The following is a 19054-nucleotide window of genomic DNA, read 5'->3' as shown; positions in this document are numbered from 1 at the left end:
GGGTTATGAACTATTTACTGCTGAATCATTTTTGTACATTATCACTGACTGAACAGCTGCAGCAAGTAAGATTTACTCCTGTTTAACAATTTCTTCAACAACCCAGAAGAAAATTTAAAAATAGTCTGAAGTATTTTTGGTTAGAAAAGAAGTAAACAATGAAGAGGAGAGATTAATGTGAATTGTTTGGCAAGCAGGTCATGTCCAAAAATTTTGTGGTTAAACTCCACATCTTGTGAAGAAAGAATTCAAGGTACACTTAGAGGAGGAAAGACTATGCTGGAAATGTATGATCCTAAAAATGATCCAGGGGCATCAAGGTAGGTTATAACTCCATATGTGTCCTACACTCTTTGGTAAGGAACTAGCTAATCTGAATTTGGATATGTAGGTAAAACTAATATAATAAAACTAATAATGGATTGGAAAATGGTGTTACATCCAGATGCTTTCAGTGAGACCAGCAGTGAGCAGCTGCATGCTTGTTAGCATCATCATTTCATAAGGATGTTGGAAAAATCAGGAAATACTCAGGAAAAAAGCCCTTCCCCAAATTATTTGATTCCTAAGGTAAAGATCTATTACTATGACGTTTAAGGAAGTCTTATTTTGGCTTGTTTAATAAAAAGGGGGGAAATGCAGAAATTAGTGGATTTGTGTCAGGTCACACAAAAGATACCATTTCAACAGGCTCATAAATATCTGGGGAAAAGTGACAAAATACTTAAAACCTGGAATTTTTAATCAGAGTAATTAAAATGAGCTGCCTAGTTGATGATAGTAATAAACTGCTGGAACATATTTTTATTGTAATGGTCACATTCCCACACTATCCATTAACAAATGGTGTTATGCCAGGTGTGTCTCCAAAATTCAGTTCTTTCTCAGAGGTGTAGCAGGATCCTAAAAAAGGAATTTTCAGCCCAATTTATGCTCTTAAAATATTGAGAAGTTTGGTGCATCCATTTTTATTGCTCTGGTAAAAAAACATTGGAAGAAAAGTGAAAAGTCTTCCTCTCCCTTGAGAAAAGTCTTTCTAATCAAATTGAAGAAAAGGGCACTTTTTCCTTCATGCACATATGTATTTTACTTGAAACAAAATAATCTTGTTGAGGCTTGAGCTTTTGTGCCTGAAAGAAATGCAGCTTGTGAAGGGAGTTTAGGTGCACAGCAGAAAATGCTTCCTGCAAGCATTATTGATGCAGCTGTTACTTTACATCCAATTACTGAAAGTAGCACATGGTTAGACAGCTTTCTTTGGTGCAGAATCAATTTCTGCTTGACTTTTATTACAGGTAAGAGATTAAAAACAGCTCTGTGAAATGGTGGGAGGAATTCCCAAGTGCAATAGCAATGACATCATATGAGACCATTAAGCAAAGACTCAGTTATTAATATCTAGTTCTGAAAGGTAGAGGAGGCTTTGAACTTGCTGTAGTTTCATAGCCATAGCACAAAGTCCCTTAAGCATCAAGGTGCTTGTATTCAGTGTTTTTCTCCACTCATTATTTTAATAACAGACATTAGTATTTTACACTTCAATAATTTGCTACTGCCATGAATTTTTAGAAGAAGGTGGTGTGGAAGGTGCATCTCAAAGCAACTGCTGTGTTTCTGTTCACCCTGATCTTTGAGAGTTTTATTTAACACCTTGAGCAGATAAGTCTGGAAGCTAAAACTTATTGGATATAAAAATTCATGGTGTTAATGTATTGGTTTCATGGCCTATTTTGCCTTCCTCATGACTTTTCTCCTGGCTAACCTCGCTGTTGCACAGTTGGTAGGAAAAAAACGGCACTGAGAGCCACTATGTGATGTGGTCTCTGCCTTCCTGGCCCCTCCACTGCTCCAGGGGCATGGACTAACCACCCATCCCCATCCTAGCTGATCTGCATCTAACTAAACTCAGGAATTTGCATTTGCTTGCAATTCATTCTTAAATCTGCTGCTTCAGTTTCCCATGTAGCCTGATGAGGCTTTTTCCCTGTTTATATTTGGTCTAATCAAATACTGCTACTATTGCAGCTGAATTCATGTATAATCTGTGTGTATATCTGCATATACCTAGATCTCCATATGTATCTATTTATATATGTTTTTGAATGCATGTGTATCTCTCAGGGAGTTGAACTCTTGCAATGAAAGTGCTCAAAAAACTGATTAAAGTGTCCAGTTTCAAATTTGAAAACAAAGCTTTTAAATTAATTCCTTAACACACTTTGTACTAATGTTAGCTCCTGCATATCAATAATTATTGCTGTGTATATACAACTGTTAGACTGTAACACTTCTCAGTCTCTAACACTGAATTAACTGTGACTGCACTGTAACTTGCAGCTGCTGCTGTACAGCTGGCACTGGTGGCCGAGGTCCTCTCTGTCTCTGGGTGAAGGTGATGAGGCTGGAGGGCTCTTAGAAAGAGGAAATTAATTTCCTCTCTTAATTTCTTCCCTCTCATTGCTGGTGTTTCCTGCTTCTTGGCCTCCTTCACCTGGATTCAGCTGCTTTTTAGCTTGTTTAGCTTTTGCCAGTCATGCTTCTTGTGCCTTGGGCAGGATGCCCTGCCTGTTTTCCTTCCCATGTGCTTATTTTGGTCTGTATCTCGTAACTTCTGTCATTTGTGTGCCTAAAGTGCAGCTGTGCTCACTAGATGACATGCTTGTACCTGGTGTTGGGCTGTGCCTGCAGTAATTAGTATTACAAAGTGTTTGCATGGTGGGCATTCTGCTATTTAAGTGTGCTTGCATTTGGGGTTTGGGCAGGCTAATATTAACTACACTTTCCTACTTCAGCTACACTAGCCACAAGCCTTGCTCTTTGTTGTTTCATTTCCAATTTCAATAAAGAAAGGGAATAATCTCAGATGGCTGGAAGTTCAAGAAGTGTTTAACTTCAGGGTGGCAATCTTTGTACTTAGGGAACCAGATTGGATGGATCTTTTTTTGATGTCAGAATGCATCATCATTTGGTCAGCACAGGAACACTTCCCTTTCTCTGTTTATCCCATCACAGGACTTCCTGTGAAGCTGGTCTAGACTGTTGTTCTGAAGCTGTAGCTTGGCAGGCACACAATCCATAGGGAATTTGTTCAGCATATTCCTGTGCTGTGGCTGTAGGGCTGACTGGACTGTGAGCTTGTGCCACTTCATTCACCAACTCAGTGCAAGCTGTAGGTACTAAACACAGCCAGGCAGAGAGTCTGCCCTTGTTAGAGCATCAGGGGAAGAGTTCTTGGTTTTCTTGGAAATATTTAAATGTTCTGTTTGTAGACAACATTTAACCAATCTTGAATATGGCTTACTATTTTGTTATCAAAAGTATTTTATTGTTTTCCATGTCATTTTGGAAGGATGCACAGGGGGTGACCTGTGTTCCAGAAAGGATACAAAATTGATTTTCATTGCCTCTCAGAAGAAAGGCAAAGCTGCACTGTAAAAATTGAAACAGGAAAGGCCAGGGGAAAAAAAAGTTTTTATATGAGGAAGCATTTTCTTACTGTTTTTGAAATACAGATTTTTTCTAAGAAAGGCTCAAATATAATTTGTGGCTTTGGAGATGAAATATTCCCCTCCAACTGGATTCTGTCTACAAGCTGGCTGGCTGAATGGTGCTGTGGTACAGGAGATGATCTGTTACATCTTCTTGCTTTCTGAAATGTTTAGGCAGTGAAAGTGTAAAATGATTTCTGCTCTTGAAGGTTTTGGTTGGCTTTTTTTTTTCTTTTTTTTTGTGTGTGTGCAGTATTTATTTTCTGGCTGGAGCATCCTGGACCTCAGGTGACATAAACCTAACTATACAGACACAACAATGCTGTCTCTCTGTATTATATGTGATACAGTCAGACTTCTCAAAGTTTAGATTCAGTTAAAGATTTAGTGTTATTTCAGCATCTTCCAGATTACTCCAAGTAAGCCAAAATTTATCATTACAATACGGGGCTATTCTACTGGATAAAACAAATAAAACCTTCACAAAAACAACAAATGCTAAACAACAAAACACCAAACAAACAAAAACCCCACAAATGACAGCCTCTAGTTAAATGAAGAGTTTCCTGGGTGTAACTGAATGTTACAGTCTTACCAGTCATTTTTATTAGGTTATATACATAGAGGTCAGTGGTACAGTGAAATCTGTGAGCTAGAGGACAGATTTCAAGTTCACTTCTTTTGCAGTCTTTGATTTGTCAACTAAAAAAATCCGTCTCAGCTGACTAGTGAAAAAAGCCAATGCATTGGGATACAGATGAATTTAATACTGTTTTATGCATCCTATACAGGAGAGATTGAAAATTTAATTACTTCCTAGTTTTTCCAAGTATTGATTTTCTTTTTCAAGCTATCTAATTGCTCAATAACCAAGATTTAGTATCGTACATCAATTATTTATTATGGTTTGAAAAGTGATTGAAAATGGTTGGTTGAATCTATACTTATGTTCTTTGAAGGCACAGCTGCACCCTGTGGGGGAAACTTATTTTGTACAATTATTTGCATGAAGGCAGCAGCATCCTGTAGCCATGAATATTAAACTATGTACATTGAGATAATCTTTGTCTTTACACACTGGGAGGAGGATCTTGATTTTTAGCTCTGCTGGCCGTCTTGCAGTATAAAATGTCTCCTTGCACTGTAATTTATATGGGAACCATAGTGAGAAAATAAATATCGATGAATGTGATAGTAGTTAAGTTTACTGTTCATACATTTTCCAGAAGTGTCTCTGTTGCTGCTCAGTCTTCTATTTTCAGTTTAAATTCCACTTTGCCTTCATACGGATCATGAACATTGAAGGTAATTCCAGCTCCAATGATTTTGCACACTATTTTAAATTCTACATTCCTCGTAATGTTGAGAAATTTCACAGCTACCAAGGGATTGCTGTAGCTGGGCTAGGAGGAGAAATAAAAAACAGTTTAAAATAAAATACTTAAATTTTACACCACCAGTTTGAAAATAGCCTCTCCAGTTCTCATAGGATTGCAAAGATGCTCCATATGTTTCACCTGACGTAAAGAAAAGTGCAGAAGCACCCACCTGGGCCTTTTTCCCATAGTAGGGGAAGTAATGCAGGTTGAAGGTGCCATTCACAGGGTAGTAGTCCACGTCCAGAGGGCGAGACTCCTCCTCACCCTGTGTGAAACGAGAGAGGAGGAAGCTCTGTGCTGAGGAAATCATCGGCCAGCCCCAGGCAAGTGTGTCAGGGCTGCTAAGCGTGTGCTAAAGCTCAAGTTCAGCAGGCCGTTAGCAGCACCAGTCTTATTTTTCTAATACAAGTGGGAATCTCCCGCTGTTACTATTGCCAAGAAAAGCAGGCAAATGTCCTCTGATAGCAGGTGGGAATTCAGTGAGCTGGAGCTGCTGGGAGCCTGAGGGAGCTGCGCTGAGCTGCGACCATCACTAGGGGAGCTGAGAGCAAGCAGCAAATGTTCTCTGCAGCCCGAAAATGCACGTTTTCAGGTGATTTAAAATAAAGCTAACTTGGAGGTTTTTTCCTTAACATGTCAGCTGGTGCAAGAACTGGCGCAGAACTGAGAATATTCCAAGTAATTGGGATGTGATATTCAGAGCTGCAAGGGGTTTTTTCTGGTCACCACTGCATTTGCTTGCTCTCAAAGCTGCAGTGTTTGAAATGTGTGGGACCCAGCCCTCATAGCCTTACCACATATGAGCAGTTCACCCTTGGTGCAGTGCCATTGCCGGGGTAAAACTTGATAATCTGAAAAAGAAAACACGTTTGGTCATTTTGGGAATTGTTTTGAGAAAACTGGGCAATCAATTATTTGAGAGCTGAGCTTCAATTGATGTTTAATATGTTCCTGTGTAAGACTCTCTCCAACAAATAATCTCATTTATGTAGGTGAGAAACTGTTGTGGCTGGATATTTAGGCAGCAGGACTTGGCATTACCTGGGATGAGCACTGCTGATACAATCTGGCCTGGTCAGAGCAAGTAGCGCTGCACATCCTCTGAGTCCAGCTCATTACCCACCCACACCACCTGCCCTTGCAGCCAGGGGTCTCTTAAAGCAGAAATTGTGTGGCAGTTAAGGACAAGCTGAATATCCACGCTTTTGGTCTCATCTGTCTTAGAAAACCTTCGCTTTGGCAGAAAAACCCTTGGGCTGGTTTGATGCTACAAAACTAGTGGGGTTGCATCCTGTGGAGGCAAAAGTGAAAGGAGGTGAAGCTCCCTGGTCACTATCCACATCTTTTCCCTGCTGGGGATGGCACCCAGTCTTGCTAAAGAAGGCACTTCTGGAAAATGCCTGTTTCACCAGCCAGAGTCAGGGGCACAGCTCCCCTCTTGGTTAGGGCTTGCACAGATTTTTGGAAATACCTAAATTGGTGCAAGCCAAACAAAAAATACAGTGGTTTTGTTTATCAGAAACTGGAGGGGAACTTGAACTCTTCAGTTTCTACCAAAACTGAATCAGAAGGCTCAGAATTCTAAACAAAAAGAAATATAAAGTGCTTATGCCTTTGTTTACATCCTGAAAAAAATTAAAGCATTGAAAATTCCCCTTATTCCTCTCCAAAAAACATGTTGGTGGTTTTCCCTGAGAAAAATATCCACCAGGTTTGAATTTTGGTTTTATAGGTTCTTCTGAAGATTTTCTTTGCCGCCTGGAGAAATAAGATATCACCTCTCTGAAACCACATCAGTTACTGTCACATCCTGGTGCCTCAGCTGAAGGTGCAGGGCTGAGGTATTGCAGGAGGAAACTTTTCTGGTGCTAGTTTGTGGGATGAGAGCCCTGCAGAGGCACCAACTAAACTAAACTAAACTTTACCTAATCTAAGCTCAGTTCAGAGACCAGAGTCCTATTTTACTTTTGTAGGAATGGTGGAAAAGTCTGAGGATTTCCCAGGTAACTCTAGTGGTCTGGCAGGGAACAGCGTGTGATTTTTGGTTCCCAGTAGAAAGCAGAGTCTAGAACCCATGGCAGCAGAGACACAGCAGCTCCCCAGCTGGGACTCAAGCTACTCTTAATTTTTTCTGCTCAGCACCTTGAACTTGTACTTACCCTGTTCATTTTTATAATAAAACAGGGTTTTCCTTCTGGATATCCAAAAGTTGGATCTGTGATGCCGGAGCAGTTTTGAAGCATGTCTGAGGTGAATTTGCAGGATAGTTTTGTTTTATTTGGGCCATCAAAGGTGTCCTGGATGAAGTAGGTATTATTGGTGCAGTTGATGTTCAGATGCTGAGCAGCTGGTGTATATGCTGAATAAGTGAAGGAAGAAAGAAGAAAAAAAATCCCCTCTGAAGTTTTCATGTGCAAATTATACATCACATCATCAGGCTGGAGATTCTGTCATGGGAGATTGTACTTCAAGTGAAGCTGGGAGTAGATGGAACAAGGAAAGTTTAAACTGTTTAGGAGTATGATTTAGTTTGGTTGTGGTTCTTTTTTTTTTTTTTGTTTTTGAATATCCAAGCAAAGCAAAATAAAAGAGATCAAATTGAGTTAAGTCTGGCAGCTTGTGTTGATAGCGCCATATAAAGTAATTTCAAATACAATTTTTCTCAAAATGTGTGTGAGAAACATGAAGAATTACAATATTAAGGCTCAATAGGAATATAAACATGCTAAGACATGAACAGGCAAATAGAGCACATAACCTACTTTGACTGTATTCCCTGAAGACACCATGCTTTATGAGATATATTATGGCACTTTGATGTTTGTAGTCATAGACAAATTAATTAGATTAATTTAGCTGAGACTAATTTTGAAGACCTTTTGTCCTCCCTCTTCTTTCAGACTTCCTATTGGTCTATTTTATTAAGGCTGTTTAGGATTAAACGAAGTAAAAGCCCTAAAGCAGAGCCTGGATTTTCATAGATGTGTACATACATTTGATTTATAGATTCATGGGGTGATTTGCTCATCCCTTTCAGAAGATGCACTTTCCACTCAAAATCTGTGATTTGAGAAGGACAAATGTAAAATGGAAGTACTGACTTAAGGTCCTCTGACCCAGTACTGGAGATAAGGCAGCACCTTTCTTCAGTGTTATGCAAGAAACTTCATTTTTACCTGTCAGAAAATTGTGAAGAGTTGTCACTAAACCTTCCCAGGTTTTGTTGTCCGACACGTTGTAATAGATTTTTAGTCCTCTGTCCCCATAAACATCCGGCCGTAAGGTTACACCTTCACAGGGAGGAAAGGGGAAGACAAAGCAGAGGAGAGGTGCCAGGCACAGATTTGTTTATTTTAATTGACAGTAGCAATTATGCTGCATCAAGATTCATTTTAAGGGTATAAGATCCTCCAGCCTTTTTGGGGAGGGTTTAACCATGTTCAGAAACCACCTCAGCCATGAGTTGTTCAAGCAAAACCCTAAAGCCTGTGCTGTTGCTGCTGCTGAATTATTTTCTTTTCACATATATCCATGCTGTTACAAGAACAGCTTGTAAAATCATTCCAGCAATTGCACTGGATTTCCCCAGGACTTGTTAGCAATAACAGTCACCTTGGCTTAAAGAAACAGGTCATACAGCAGCATGAGAAACAGCTTTTGAAAAAGCCACACATTATATGTCGCAGGAATTATTTTCCCAGCAAACACCAAACTTGCTAAATACGGGAGTGGAAACTTCAAAACACATAAGCATCTGACAGAATAGTTCTTAGGGCTGGTTTTTTTCCCTCCCATTGTGGAAACAAGCATTTGGGGTGTGAAGTTTTAGCAGTGTGCGCTGATAGTCTCTGATCATCTCCCATATCTCTTTTCATGTCCCACAAATCTGAATTCCTAATCCCACATCTTCATTTTATTTTTACTTTCTTGACTACTGGCACAGCACATCCTGCTGGCAAAATATTCCTGCTCTCCCAGGGACTTTCCATGGTGGTGGCAAGTGTGGAAATACCCACCCCAGGCTGCCCACCCCATCACCTCTACATCTTGCTGAGCATCCCAAAGCCCTCTGTGGTGCTTGGGGGCTTGGAGTAGAACCTAGGACTTCCCCAGGGACTGACCCCTGCCCTTGGGGAGAGAAGGTGACCTGCTACAGGCAGGCACTGATCATCCCAATAGCAAGATGAAATAAATGAATATATATATATCTAGTCTATTCATTTTTCATATTATATATTCATAAATATATGGATATAGAAGTATATCCATGTATTAATATGGAAATAAATGTGCCAGATTTTCTTTTAAAGCCTGAAAGTGTTTTCAGGCAGTGGTTAAACTTTGCAGGGATTGTCTGGGCAGAATTGACCTGATGTATTCCACGTTGGTCTCCCCTCAGCCCTGGGCTCTGCCAGTGCCTCTCAGCCCAGCCCAGCCCTGCACAGCTGCCATGGGACCCTGGCAGTACCTGGGGATTTCAGCTGGTCTTGGTAATCCGGCTCGTAGGGATTAATGGTCCTCATTAAGCAATAAATGGAGAGTGCAAACAGTCCCGACATCACCACGTAGAAAGCCAGGTAGTAGAGGCTGATCCACACTGTGGAAGAGAATAAGAGCAGAATTTCAAATTTTGAGCAAGGCCATGCAGTGCTCTCCCTGCAGCCAGGATGATCCTGGCAGCAGCTGCTGTCTCCTTTCCACCCTTGTCTCCAGGAAAGTGCTCCCTGTAAAGGGATAGGTGCTTTGGAGTGTTTTCTCTACACTCAAAAAATACTCTTCTAGAAAAAAATTTTATAGTTCTACAAGGATTTTTGAAGGAGTTGGTGCTGAGCTCAAATTATTTAAAGCTTAAAGGTTATGTGGCATCTTGAAGCAATTTCACATATCAAGACCATTTATCTACTTATTACATGTGGACTTAGCAACACAGATGATGAGGTGTTTCTTTGACAAACCCAAGTTGCTCCTTGTGTCATTTGGATGACAGATGACAATACTTCAGGCATGTTGGTTTTAGACCCGTATCATTTCACTGCCTTATAGAGCTGAAATCACCAACAGCAAAATGTGCCCTCTTGCTACTTTATTCTGCTGTGAGATAATATAAGCTTAATGTTGTGTTTCTGTCTGTACATGCATAAAATGTCTTACACATGGCTGGTGCTGTACGAGCAGCCAGTGGTTGTTTTGGAGGGGTGCTATTAGAAACTGCTACTTTTAATCATAGGTGCCTTGTAGCACCTTCTTCTCTACCAACTGGAAAGGCTCACATTCCAGTTGCATCATCTGGTTTTAGGAATAGCCAATAAACTACATGCACAGGCAGGAAAAAACTCATCTGGAAGCTCGCAGCTACTCCTACAGTCTGTGGGAAGAGTGTGGATCTTCCTTACAATGGTCCTGGCCACCCTTCCCAGAGTGTAGATCATAATACGGATCAGCATGGTAGGCACAAGTTTGGCTGTGGGAAGGGAGGCTCAGCTGAAGCATTTCCTAGTATAAAATACATGCTGGTATCAAATACCTGCTGGTATGAAATACATACTAGCATGCAGTGATAAGAAGCAAGACCTACTGAGCAGACAATAATTCAGAAAGGAATTTCAGCAGAACAGAACTTGTTTCCATGGAATTGGACAAACTCAACAATTAAGCAAATTTCTCCATGTACTTGAACCCCCTTTTCATTAACAATGTCAAAATCACCCTGTAACCATCACCCCTACCTACTAATAAGTTTCCTGTTAATGTGTTAATTTTTCTCCTTTTGAAGTATTTGGTTCAAAACCACTTTGAAGTCATATATTTTCAGGAACTACATGGATTAATGTTTTGATCTACTTGATCCAGCTCACAGAGCTGCCCACAAAGTGGCTTAGAAGCACATATGAGAACTGCTGGCTTCAACACATTTACATTGTGTCCCACCCATTAGGATGACATCCTCCCACCACAGTTTTTAGGCATACCAGAAGGAAGAGAAGAATCTTGCACGTGAAAACCTACCCCAGTTAATTAAGGTCCTTCCCATGAAGAGCTTTGTTTCTGGATTCCAGACAAAACGACGGAAATCTGCCATACGTTCGCTGCAGGTCTTCTTCTCATTTAAAGTTGCCATTTTCTCAGAAAAGTTCCCAAAAATGGGTCCTTTGTGGAAACTAAGAAATTCAAGCAGTGCCCAGACAGTCGACCAAGAAAAAGACTTTGGGTTTTATACCTTCTTTTCCACTGAAGGTGACCGAGATTGCTTCCTGTACCAATGAAAGCTCCTGCTCACCACTATCAGCCTTTATAAAGGGTGTTGATAGCGCTGGCAAGGGAAAGTTTGTTCCTATCAAATGCCCTTCTCCTTTCTCTTGAGTGCCTTAGCAGGTCAGCAGAGTTACGCATTTTGCCAAGTGCCCGAAGGGTTTGCGATAGACCCTGTGTGATAGCTGTTATCAGAACAGATAAAGCAATGGAGAACTTGTTTCTCTCTTGGTTTGTTTTTTTCCTTTTTTCCTGAGTAACTTGCAAGTACTAGATACAGTTCTCTTATACACTGTGTAGCCATTTGTTGGGACATAGGATATCGCAGGGTGGATGGTTAGAAAATAGGGAATTACTTGTTAAATATGCAACTCCTTTTGGGAGCTCTTTGCAAACAAGCTCTTTGCAAGGAGGTGGCTGGGATTTACTAAGGGTGCACCGCACCCACCAGTCTGTGAGACAAGTGGAGTGGTCGGCAGACATGGAGACCTTCCAGTTCCACATCACCCAGTTTGACATCAGCAGAGCTGGTGACACAGCAGTCAGGTGGGGAGCTGTGCTTTGGCTTGGGAAGGGCCAGGGGATAATGGCAACTGGACAGCAGCTGGAACCACTGTGCAGCACTCAGCACGTGGACATCCAGCTGCAACCAGTACCGAGTGGCATCCCTGAGGGGCCAGCACTGACACTGGGACACAGCCCAGCTCAGTCAAGCCAGAGTCACAGAACCACAGAATGGTTTGGGTGGGAAGGGACCATAAAGATCACCTAGTTCCAACCCCCCTGCCATGGACAGGGACACTTTCCACTAGGCCAGCTTGCTCAGACATCCATCCAACCTGGCCTTGAGCACTTCCAGGGATGGGGCACCCACAGCTTCTCTGGGCAATCAGTTTCATTGTCTCATCACCTTCCCATCAAATAATTTCTTCCCAGCATCTGATCTGCACCTGCTCTCCTTCAGCTTAAGGCCATTACTCCTTGTCCCTGATAGTCTCCCCTGTTTCACATCACAAAACCCCCTGACGGGCTGTCCTCCCCACTTCTAAGACCTGGACAGACCAGGGAATGCATATAAAAATATTCATTATGTCTTCAGAGAGATCCAAGTGGCAGCATGAGGGGCTCAGAGGGCACTCTGGGCTGTGTGCTGCATGCTGTGTGTGTTGACAGCCTGCTCCCAAGCCATGTCTCCTTCACGGACTTGTCCCCTGTCCCTCCTCTGCTTTGCAGCAACAAAGACCACGAAGAGAAAAGGGCCATCAAGAGCAGAGCCTTCGTAAGTGCAAGAGTTCTGAGTGTAGAGGTTTCCCATTGGGAACCTGGGGATTTTCCACCACCTTACAAACAAGCTGACTAGGAACTTGGTGAATTGCCAGATGCTTGGCATGGCTGAGCCATGGGCAGCATCCATGTGCAGCTGTGACAAATCTGAGATTCTCCTGGAAACTTTGTGCATGAGTGAAAATGAGCTCTGCCTGCCTGAAGTGGTTCATCACGGTAGGATGGAGCAATTGCTATTCCATGGGCCCTGTTGAAGGTCTCCAGGACGCTGCAGTAATTTGTCAGGACACTTGTTACTGACCAGTGGGCAACTCTTCATGGCCCCACAGGAGGGCTGGTCTGAGCTCATTCTTGCTTTATAGCCCATTAGGATTCATCCAGTGCCCCCTTTCCTCACCTGCCCCTGCAGGGCTGTCCATCAGTGTCCATCCCTGCCTCAATGCCCTGGCTTGGCCTTGTGGCCATGGCAGCCAGCCCTGGTCCCATTGCAGTGCCAGTCCCTTGACCCAGAGCCTTTTGTTGTGTTTAATGTACCCTGAACTGCTCAATGTTTGTTTTCCTTGGCTGGTTTTTAATGCCTGCACCACTGACCTTGGGCTGGCCACCAAAGGGAAGGACAGCAGAGAGGGAAGGTCACACAGGAGAGAGGGAAGGTCGCTCAGGAGCCTGGGGTGGCACAAGGCTGCAGGTGAGACTTGGCCTGGCCTCCCCTCCTGCACAGCCCAGGCATGGTGGTGGGCAGGGCTAGGCAGGATCCATTGCACTTTTTCTCTCTTGCTGACCAAGGCACCAGCAAGACAAAGCCTGGGCTCAGGGAGACCAAGGGGCTCCAAAGGAAACCACTGGAGAATGTGTTTGCAAGGGTCACACTGCTGTGACCAGAGGTGGCTGGATGATCTGTACAAGCAGGGAGGTGAAGCCCCTTCCTCTTTCTGTTGTTTACACAATTAGCAATATGAGTAAAAAGCTTGAAGGCCACTTTTGCAGCACTGTGCCTAAAAGGTTAGATCCAGGCTGAGATGTTATCCCTTGGAGATGTTGTCCTGAGCAGACCTGTGTGCCAGCACTCCCTGGCACCCCAGGCCTGGCTTTAGCCCAGGCTCCTTACATGCCACCCCAGCTTGACCTGCTCTAAGTTCACCCAGCGCTGACTGGGAACTCGGTGTCAATGTTAACAAAACACTGACTTTGTTTACTCGTGATAAGGCACTTACAGGTTCCTCCCTCTTGAGGAGGCTGTGCAGGAGGTGCTGCTGGTGGGGAGCACCAGGAGAGACAGGTCACTGCCTGGAGCCTCCCTGCCAGCACTGGGATGGGCTCAGCCTGCGGGGTGGTGCCATGGCACAGCCTCTCCAAGCACCATGATTTCAGCCTGTCTCCTGAAGGAGCTGCTCATCCTGTGAAGCCTTGGTGACTCCCCAGGGCAGCACAGACTGCCTCAGCTGGGAGGAGAATCCATCCTGGTATAGCAAGCTGTGGGGCAGGATCCATGGGCTCCCTCCCTCGTGTACCTGGGGGTTGTACACTAGACTGGCATTGGAAGTTCATCTTCCTTCCATGGCAGAAATGAAGTTTATGACTTTACCTTTGTCCCAGGTCTGTCTTCTGTATTAAAAAGTCAGAGGGTGACTGGACCAGTCAGGCTTTCTCTGCCTTTCTCATGGAAAGGGCAAAAATTTCTCCTGAAAGTTTTCTGAAATAAAAAATTTAGCATGTAAGAGAATCCCAGTCCCTCAGACAGTGTGGCACAGTGAAGGAACATTCTTTGCATCTGGCTCTCTATCTAGTTTCAGAGTTTGAGGTGTGATTTTTTTGTGTGTATGTTTTTTCCTTTGCTGCACTGTGTCTCACTAATAATCCCTTTCATTTGCCTCCCTCCTGTATTTTGCAGTTTGACAGAAGAAAACACACTGGCATTTTTTCAAGCTAGGGAACACAGTTATTTTGTGTCGGAAATAAAGACATCTGATCTGCAGCCTGAGAAATTCAGGGAAGCAAAACTGGGAAAACATCTTGGAGCTGATCTGAACTGATGCTCCCACTGTTTTCAGCCTCAGAGAAAGCAGTAATAACAAGGAGGGGTATTTGCAATGCTGCTGTGCATTCTCCCATCCACTGCGTCTTAGGGTCCAGGGGTGTTGTGGGTGGCAGGGACAGCCAGAGACATCCATCAACTGGCTCAGCCTTCAAACCTGGACTTCTCCCAGCCTGACCTCACCATGGCTGCTGTGGCACTGTCACCTCATGAGATATGGCTCCCCTCCCCTCTTTTGCTCCTTCCTTTATGCCTCCCTACTTCAAAGACTGTTGAGATACTGCTTAGCCAAGCTACTAATCATTTAATAACTCTTCAGTCTTACTTCCTAAGACAGTTACCTTAAACTCTGTTACTGACATTTTCTTTTGAACTCCTCTCAGCTTGTCTGTGGCTTGAGGGTAAGGTGTCCAAAACTGAATGGTGCTCAAGATGTGTCCTCACCAACCTCAAATCCTCTAAAATCCATGGCAATGTGCCCACTGGCTTAAGTTTACTTTGGGATCTGGCCTAAAGAGAAAAATGCTGCTTTGCCAGCTAGGTAGCATCATGTCTCAGCATGAGCCACTCAAAATTATGTATGGATGTTTTTGGTTTTTTTTTTTTGTTTTGTTTTGTTTTGTTTTGTTTTGTTTTTTTTGACACAGACCTATTAAGTTTCATTTAGAGGATGTAACCTGGTGTCAGCCAAAGTGGACACTCCCTGACCGTGGTGGAGCCTTGCCAGATCCAGATCCTGGTAAGAAGATAACTGTTTTTTGGTCACATATTGAGAGCCTGGTCCCCAGCAGGCACTGCAAGCTGCTGCCCTGCCCAGCACCACAGGGAGCCCAGCTCGGGTAAGGAAGCCTGGAGCCATCAGGGTTTGCCTGCACACAGCAGGTTTGCAGAGCCTTTGGCTGTGTTGGTGTGCACCCCAACTCTGCATCAAACTGTGCAGGGAAATGTCAGCTCCAACCTGGTGGGAAATCAATACCAGTGGAAAGCATTGTCTCAAGCTGTGGGTGTTAAAATGCCACTGGGAAAATCTCCTTTTACAGATGTTCCTCTTCATTGAAAATTTTCCTCAAATATGCATGGCTGATTCCTCCACTGATGTCAGTCTGATTAATACCATATTTGTTAAGAGATAAATCCCCACAGGCCTTATTTCCACTACAGATAACAATCAAGTTATCAAGTATATAAATATTTAACAGATTTTTTTTTAATACATATATATATTCTTTTGTTTTTTCCAGGCTGATATCAGGGAGCAAGGGCTAGAAAGTGTAGAATTATCTTCCAGTACCATCACAGTGGCTTTTCAGCTGTTAATGAGCTCACTTTAGCATGCACACATCCTTTTACAGTCCTTGTCCCTCTGGAGCTGCTCAGTTGTCCTTCTGGCTTTCTTACAACAAACCAATGCTCTTTTTATTGATGTGGCTCCTGTCACTGTGTAAAAAGATACTTGGCTGAACAAAGCATTCTGAGCTATCAAAAAGCATATGGAATGGTGCTATGCTATAAAGGACCCCAATTCCTTTTTTTCCCCCCAGAGACTCAACTCTCACTGCCTCTCAGTGCAGCAGGGGTGACACTGGGGCTGTGTGGTGCTGTCCTGCACCCCTACAAGCAGCAGTGGGTGCTGGCATGGGCAGCCAGCACAGCATCCCTTGGGGGCTGCCCATGAGGATGGAGTGCAGGGGATCAGCCCCAGGGCCATCCGTGGTGAGCTGCACATCGCTGCCCAGCTCCAGAGACCTTGGATCTCACTTTGCACTTCTCCAGAACAGGGGCATTTTTAATGCTAAGGGCCATTTTAAAATGGTGTCTAAATCATTCAGGAAACAGCAAAAATAATCCATTCAGTCTTCATCCAGGCGCAGAAATATTTCTGTGGTTTCAGTAAATGTTGGTAAGTGGGAAAAGATGATGGAGACGTTTCCTGATAGTGTAAGTGCTAAGATCCTCAAGGGAAAAGGAAGTGAGAGAAATTTGAGGACAAGGGCTGAGAACAAGCAAATTTTAGTATCAGTTTATCTCTGTGTTGTACCTGTTTGTACAGGCATTAAATCACCAGCCTAAGCTACCCTTTCTTCTGGGAAAATCTTATCTAGAGCAACCTGGCATGAAAAAGGTACACAGTTAAAGATGAAATAGTTCTACTTTTGGCTACTTAGCTACAGGACTTTAAAAAATGGGTCTTCAGAGAGACAAGGTGAACAGTTTTAATGGAGATACTATTAATTCAAATGTTATCTGAATTAACATTTCAAAGGAAGGCCAGAAATTAGAACAATTCTATAGAAATTATAGAAATTATAGAAAAATTACTATAAAACTGAGTGTTTCACTAAAACAGGTTAGGAGCATTTGCAGCACTTTTATGTTTAGCTGTCATCCTGCTGGGGTTGGAACATTTCAGAATATGATTACGCATTAGAATTTCAGTATCAGTACATCTTTATATTGATCTGAATGCCTGGGATCAGCATCCATAATGCATGATGATGCTTATGAACCCAAGGCACCCTTATGAAACACCACTATTTAGAATTTACTACTGCTATGAGCAGAAATTGTGGAGATACCTGTGAAGGCCAGGCCTGGGTCTCAAAATATATTCCAGCTGTTATAAAGAACTTGTTTTGTTCCTAAGCTATAATACTGGCTCAAAGATGTATTCATTGCATTTATAAGTTGCTGTGAATGTGTAGCTAGACTTATTACTTCCTAGAAATAAGTATTAAGATTGGTGGATTTGGCAGGGTGCATGGCAAAGATCATCAACCACCTCACAAAACAGTGTACCTGCTTCTGATCTGACACCTACAGCATTGCCAGAAAGCCAGACTTGAACCTGAAACCCTCAGCTGAAGAGAGAAAACAACTGATTCAGCCTTCAATCTGCCCCAATGGCTTCAAAGACCCTGTTTGAGACTCATGACACAGAGTTCAGTAAAAGTCCCACTCCCCCCACCACTCACCCTCCACTCCTGCTGGGTAGGACTCCTCTTGCTGAAGGAATTCAGTGAAGTGAGAGACATCTGCATAATGACAGTTCTCAGAAAGAGAGATCACAGAATTGTTCATTGGCATCTTCTAAACAAAGGAGCCTAATTTATCTTTGGAGGTAGTTTATGCAAACTGCAATCAACCAGAGGCACACAGAGAATGGCAGGTTTACAGGGGATGGGGAGGATGACACAGACACTGTGGGCATTCACGAGACTCATCACAAACTTATTTTGGACAGGGTTGTGTTTGATAATTCGAGAAAGGCTTTTTTCAGCCCTAAAACACACATGTCCAGAAACAGATTTTATCTAGTATTACTTTTCTCCCAGGCCAGATTTTTGTAATGTTCTAAAGTACAATTCCAAGCTCACTTCTTCAGCTACAGCATTATTCAGTGCACCAGGCCAACAGAGCAGAGCAGGATATTCCTTCCCACAGCCCCAGGACAGCAGCACCCTCTTAAGGGGAGGGGTACAGGGCAGAAGATCTCACTGGTGGCCTTTGATTTCTGTGCCCCTGTAAACAGCTGCTCTTTCTTGACTCATTAAAGCCACTGTAAATGCCAGTATTGCAAAATGCAGTTATCAATATATGAATCATTAGCAGGTGGCTCTGAGATGGGTGACGTGATATGGAGACTTTCAGGAGGAGGTCACAGGACCTGACCTGAGGCCACGGTACTCTTGGGGACACAGAGCACTGTGCCTGCCTGCTGGGCTCCAAGGCTGTGCATGGGATGCAGCTGGGTGGGTGCAAAGGCTGTCAGCTACTCCTGCAAAGCATGGCTGGGGTCTGGAGCTCCACAGCATTTTGCTGCTCCCCTCCAGGATCCCAGAACTACTGCACCTGAGACTGTTTCCAAGCCCTCTTATGTCCCAGTGACTCCATTTACCTCAAGGCACACAATTGCTGCTTTTTCCTAACCTTGGATTATTTCCACAGAGGTGTTCCTGCTGCTGGACTGGGGGAGGCAGTATCTGGCCACTGCTGAGTAGGTGGAGAGAATGTTCCCCTGACCTTTGGGGCAGCAACCTGGCCTGCAGCCCTGACTGGAGCTGTAGGGGCAGTGCTGGGGGCTGCAGCATTTCCTCACAAGCCTGTTCTCCAGTGCAGAGCCACTGGGACACTTCCCCAGGGCCCCCTTGCAGCAAGAGGCACCCCGATTACAATGATCACGTTACACCTATGTGGCCAAAAATTGGGGAAATGTGGGTTATTTCTGATTTCACACATATCCTCAGGGACCCTGAGCTCTGGCACAGAGACTTGCATGAAGCTGATGAGTTTTGAAAGAGGAAGGAAAGCTTTCAATGCACCTTGGGGATAGCAAAGAGTGCAGTTTGGCTGCCTGATGATGTTGCTCATGCTTTCTCTTCACTTCTCTTTCTGTTGCTCTGTTTCTTTCCTGCATTTCATCTACTTCCTTGCTGCTTTTACAGCTGCTCAGTGATCCTGCTGCTCATCCAGTGTTCTCTCCCACCACATATCCCACTGGTCTTTGCCTGCCTCCAGCTGTGCCAGGTGCTGCTGCTAGTGGGGTGCTTCTGACAGGGGCAGCTGGCCTTGTTCCTGGACACAGCAACCATCTTCACATCACATGTTGTTGGTTGCTGGTT

At 43.5% G+C, this 19054-nt stretch overlaps 1 protein-coding gene across 1 annotated transcript; it reads right to left on the bottom strand.

Moving 5' to 3' along the window:
- Positions 1–3859: 3859 nt before the first annotated feature.
- ATP4B (ATPase H+/K+ transporting subunit beta) lies at positions 3860–11145 on the bottom strand. Its single transcript, XM_059839631.1, has 7 exons — positions 10874–11145; positions 9336–9464; positions 8044–8157; positions 7027–7226; positions 5662–5718; positions 5037–5132; positions 3860–4891 (listed from the first exon to the last, which is right to left on the bottom strand). Exons 1-7 carry the CDS (start codon positions 10983–10985, stop codon positions 4733–4735), a joined length of 867 nt encoding a protein of 288 aa, XP_059695614.1. The 5' UTR covers positions 10986–11145; the 3' UTR covers positions 3860–4732.
- Positions 11146–19054: the final 7909 nt, after the last annotated feature.

The sequence above is a fragment of the Haemorhous mexicanus genome, chromosome 2, assembly GCF_027477595.1.
Source record: "Haemorhous mexicanus isolate bHaeMex1 chromosome 2, bHaeMex1.pri, whole genome shotgun sequence".
Taxonomy (NCBI): Eukaryota; Metazoa; Chordata; class Aves; order Passeriformes; family Fringillidae; genus Haemorhous; species Haemorhous mexicanus.
Note: the sequence above shows the minus strand (reverse complement) of the source record. Positions and strands in the feature narration are given on the sequence as shown.

Bases quoted from the DNA above. Each gene is read 5' to 3' on its own strand.
- ATP4B (XM_059839631.1), bottom strand. From the start codon at position 10,985: ATGGCAACTTTAAATGAGAAGAAGACCTGCAGCGAACGTATGGCAGAT. The intron at 8,158-9,335 runs GTACTGCCAGGG...CTCCCTGTGAAG, and splicing joins AGACCAGCTGAAATCCCCAG to GTGTAACCTTACGGCCGGAT. The intron at 5,719-7,026 runs GTAAGTACAAGT...TTTCTTTTTCAG, and splicing joins TTATTATAAAAATGAACAGG to ATTATCAAGTTTTACCCCGG.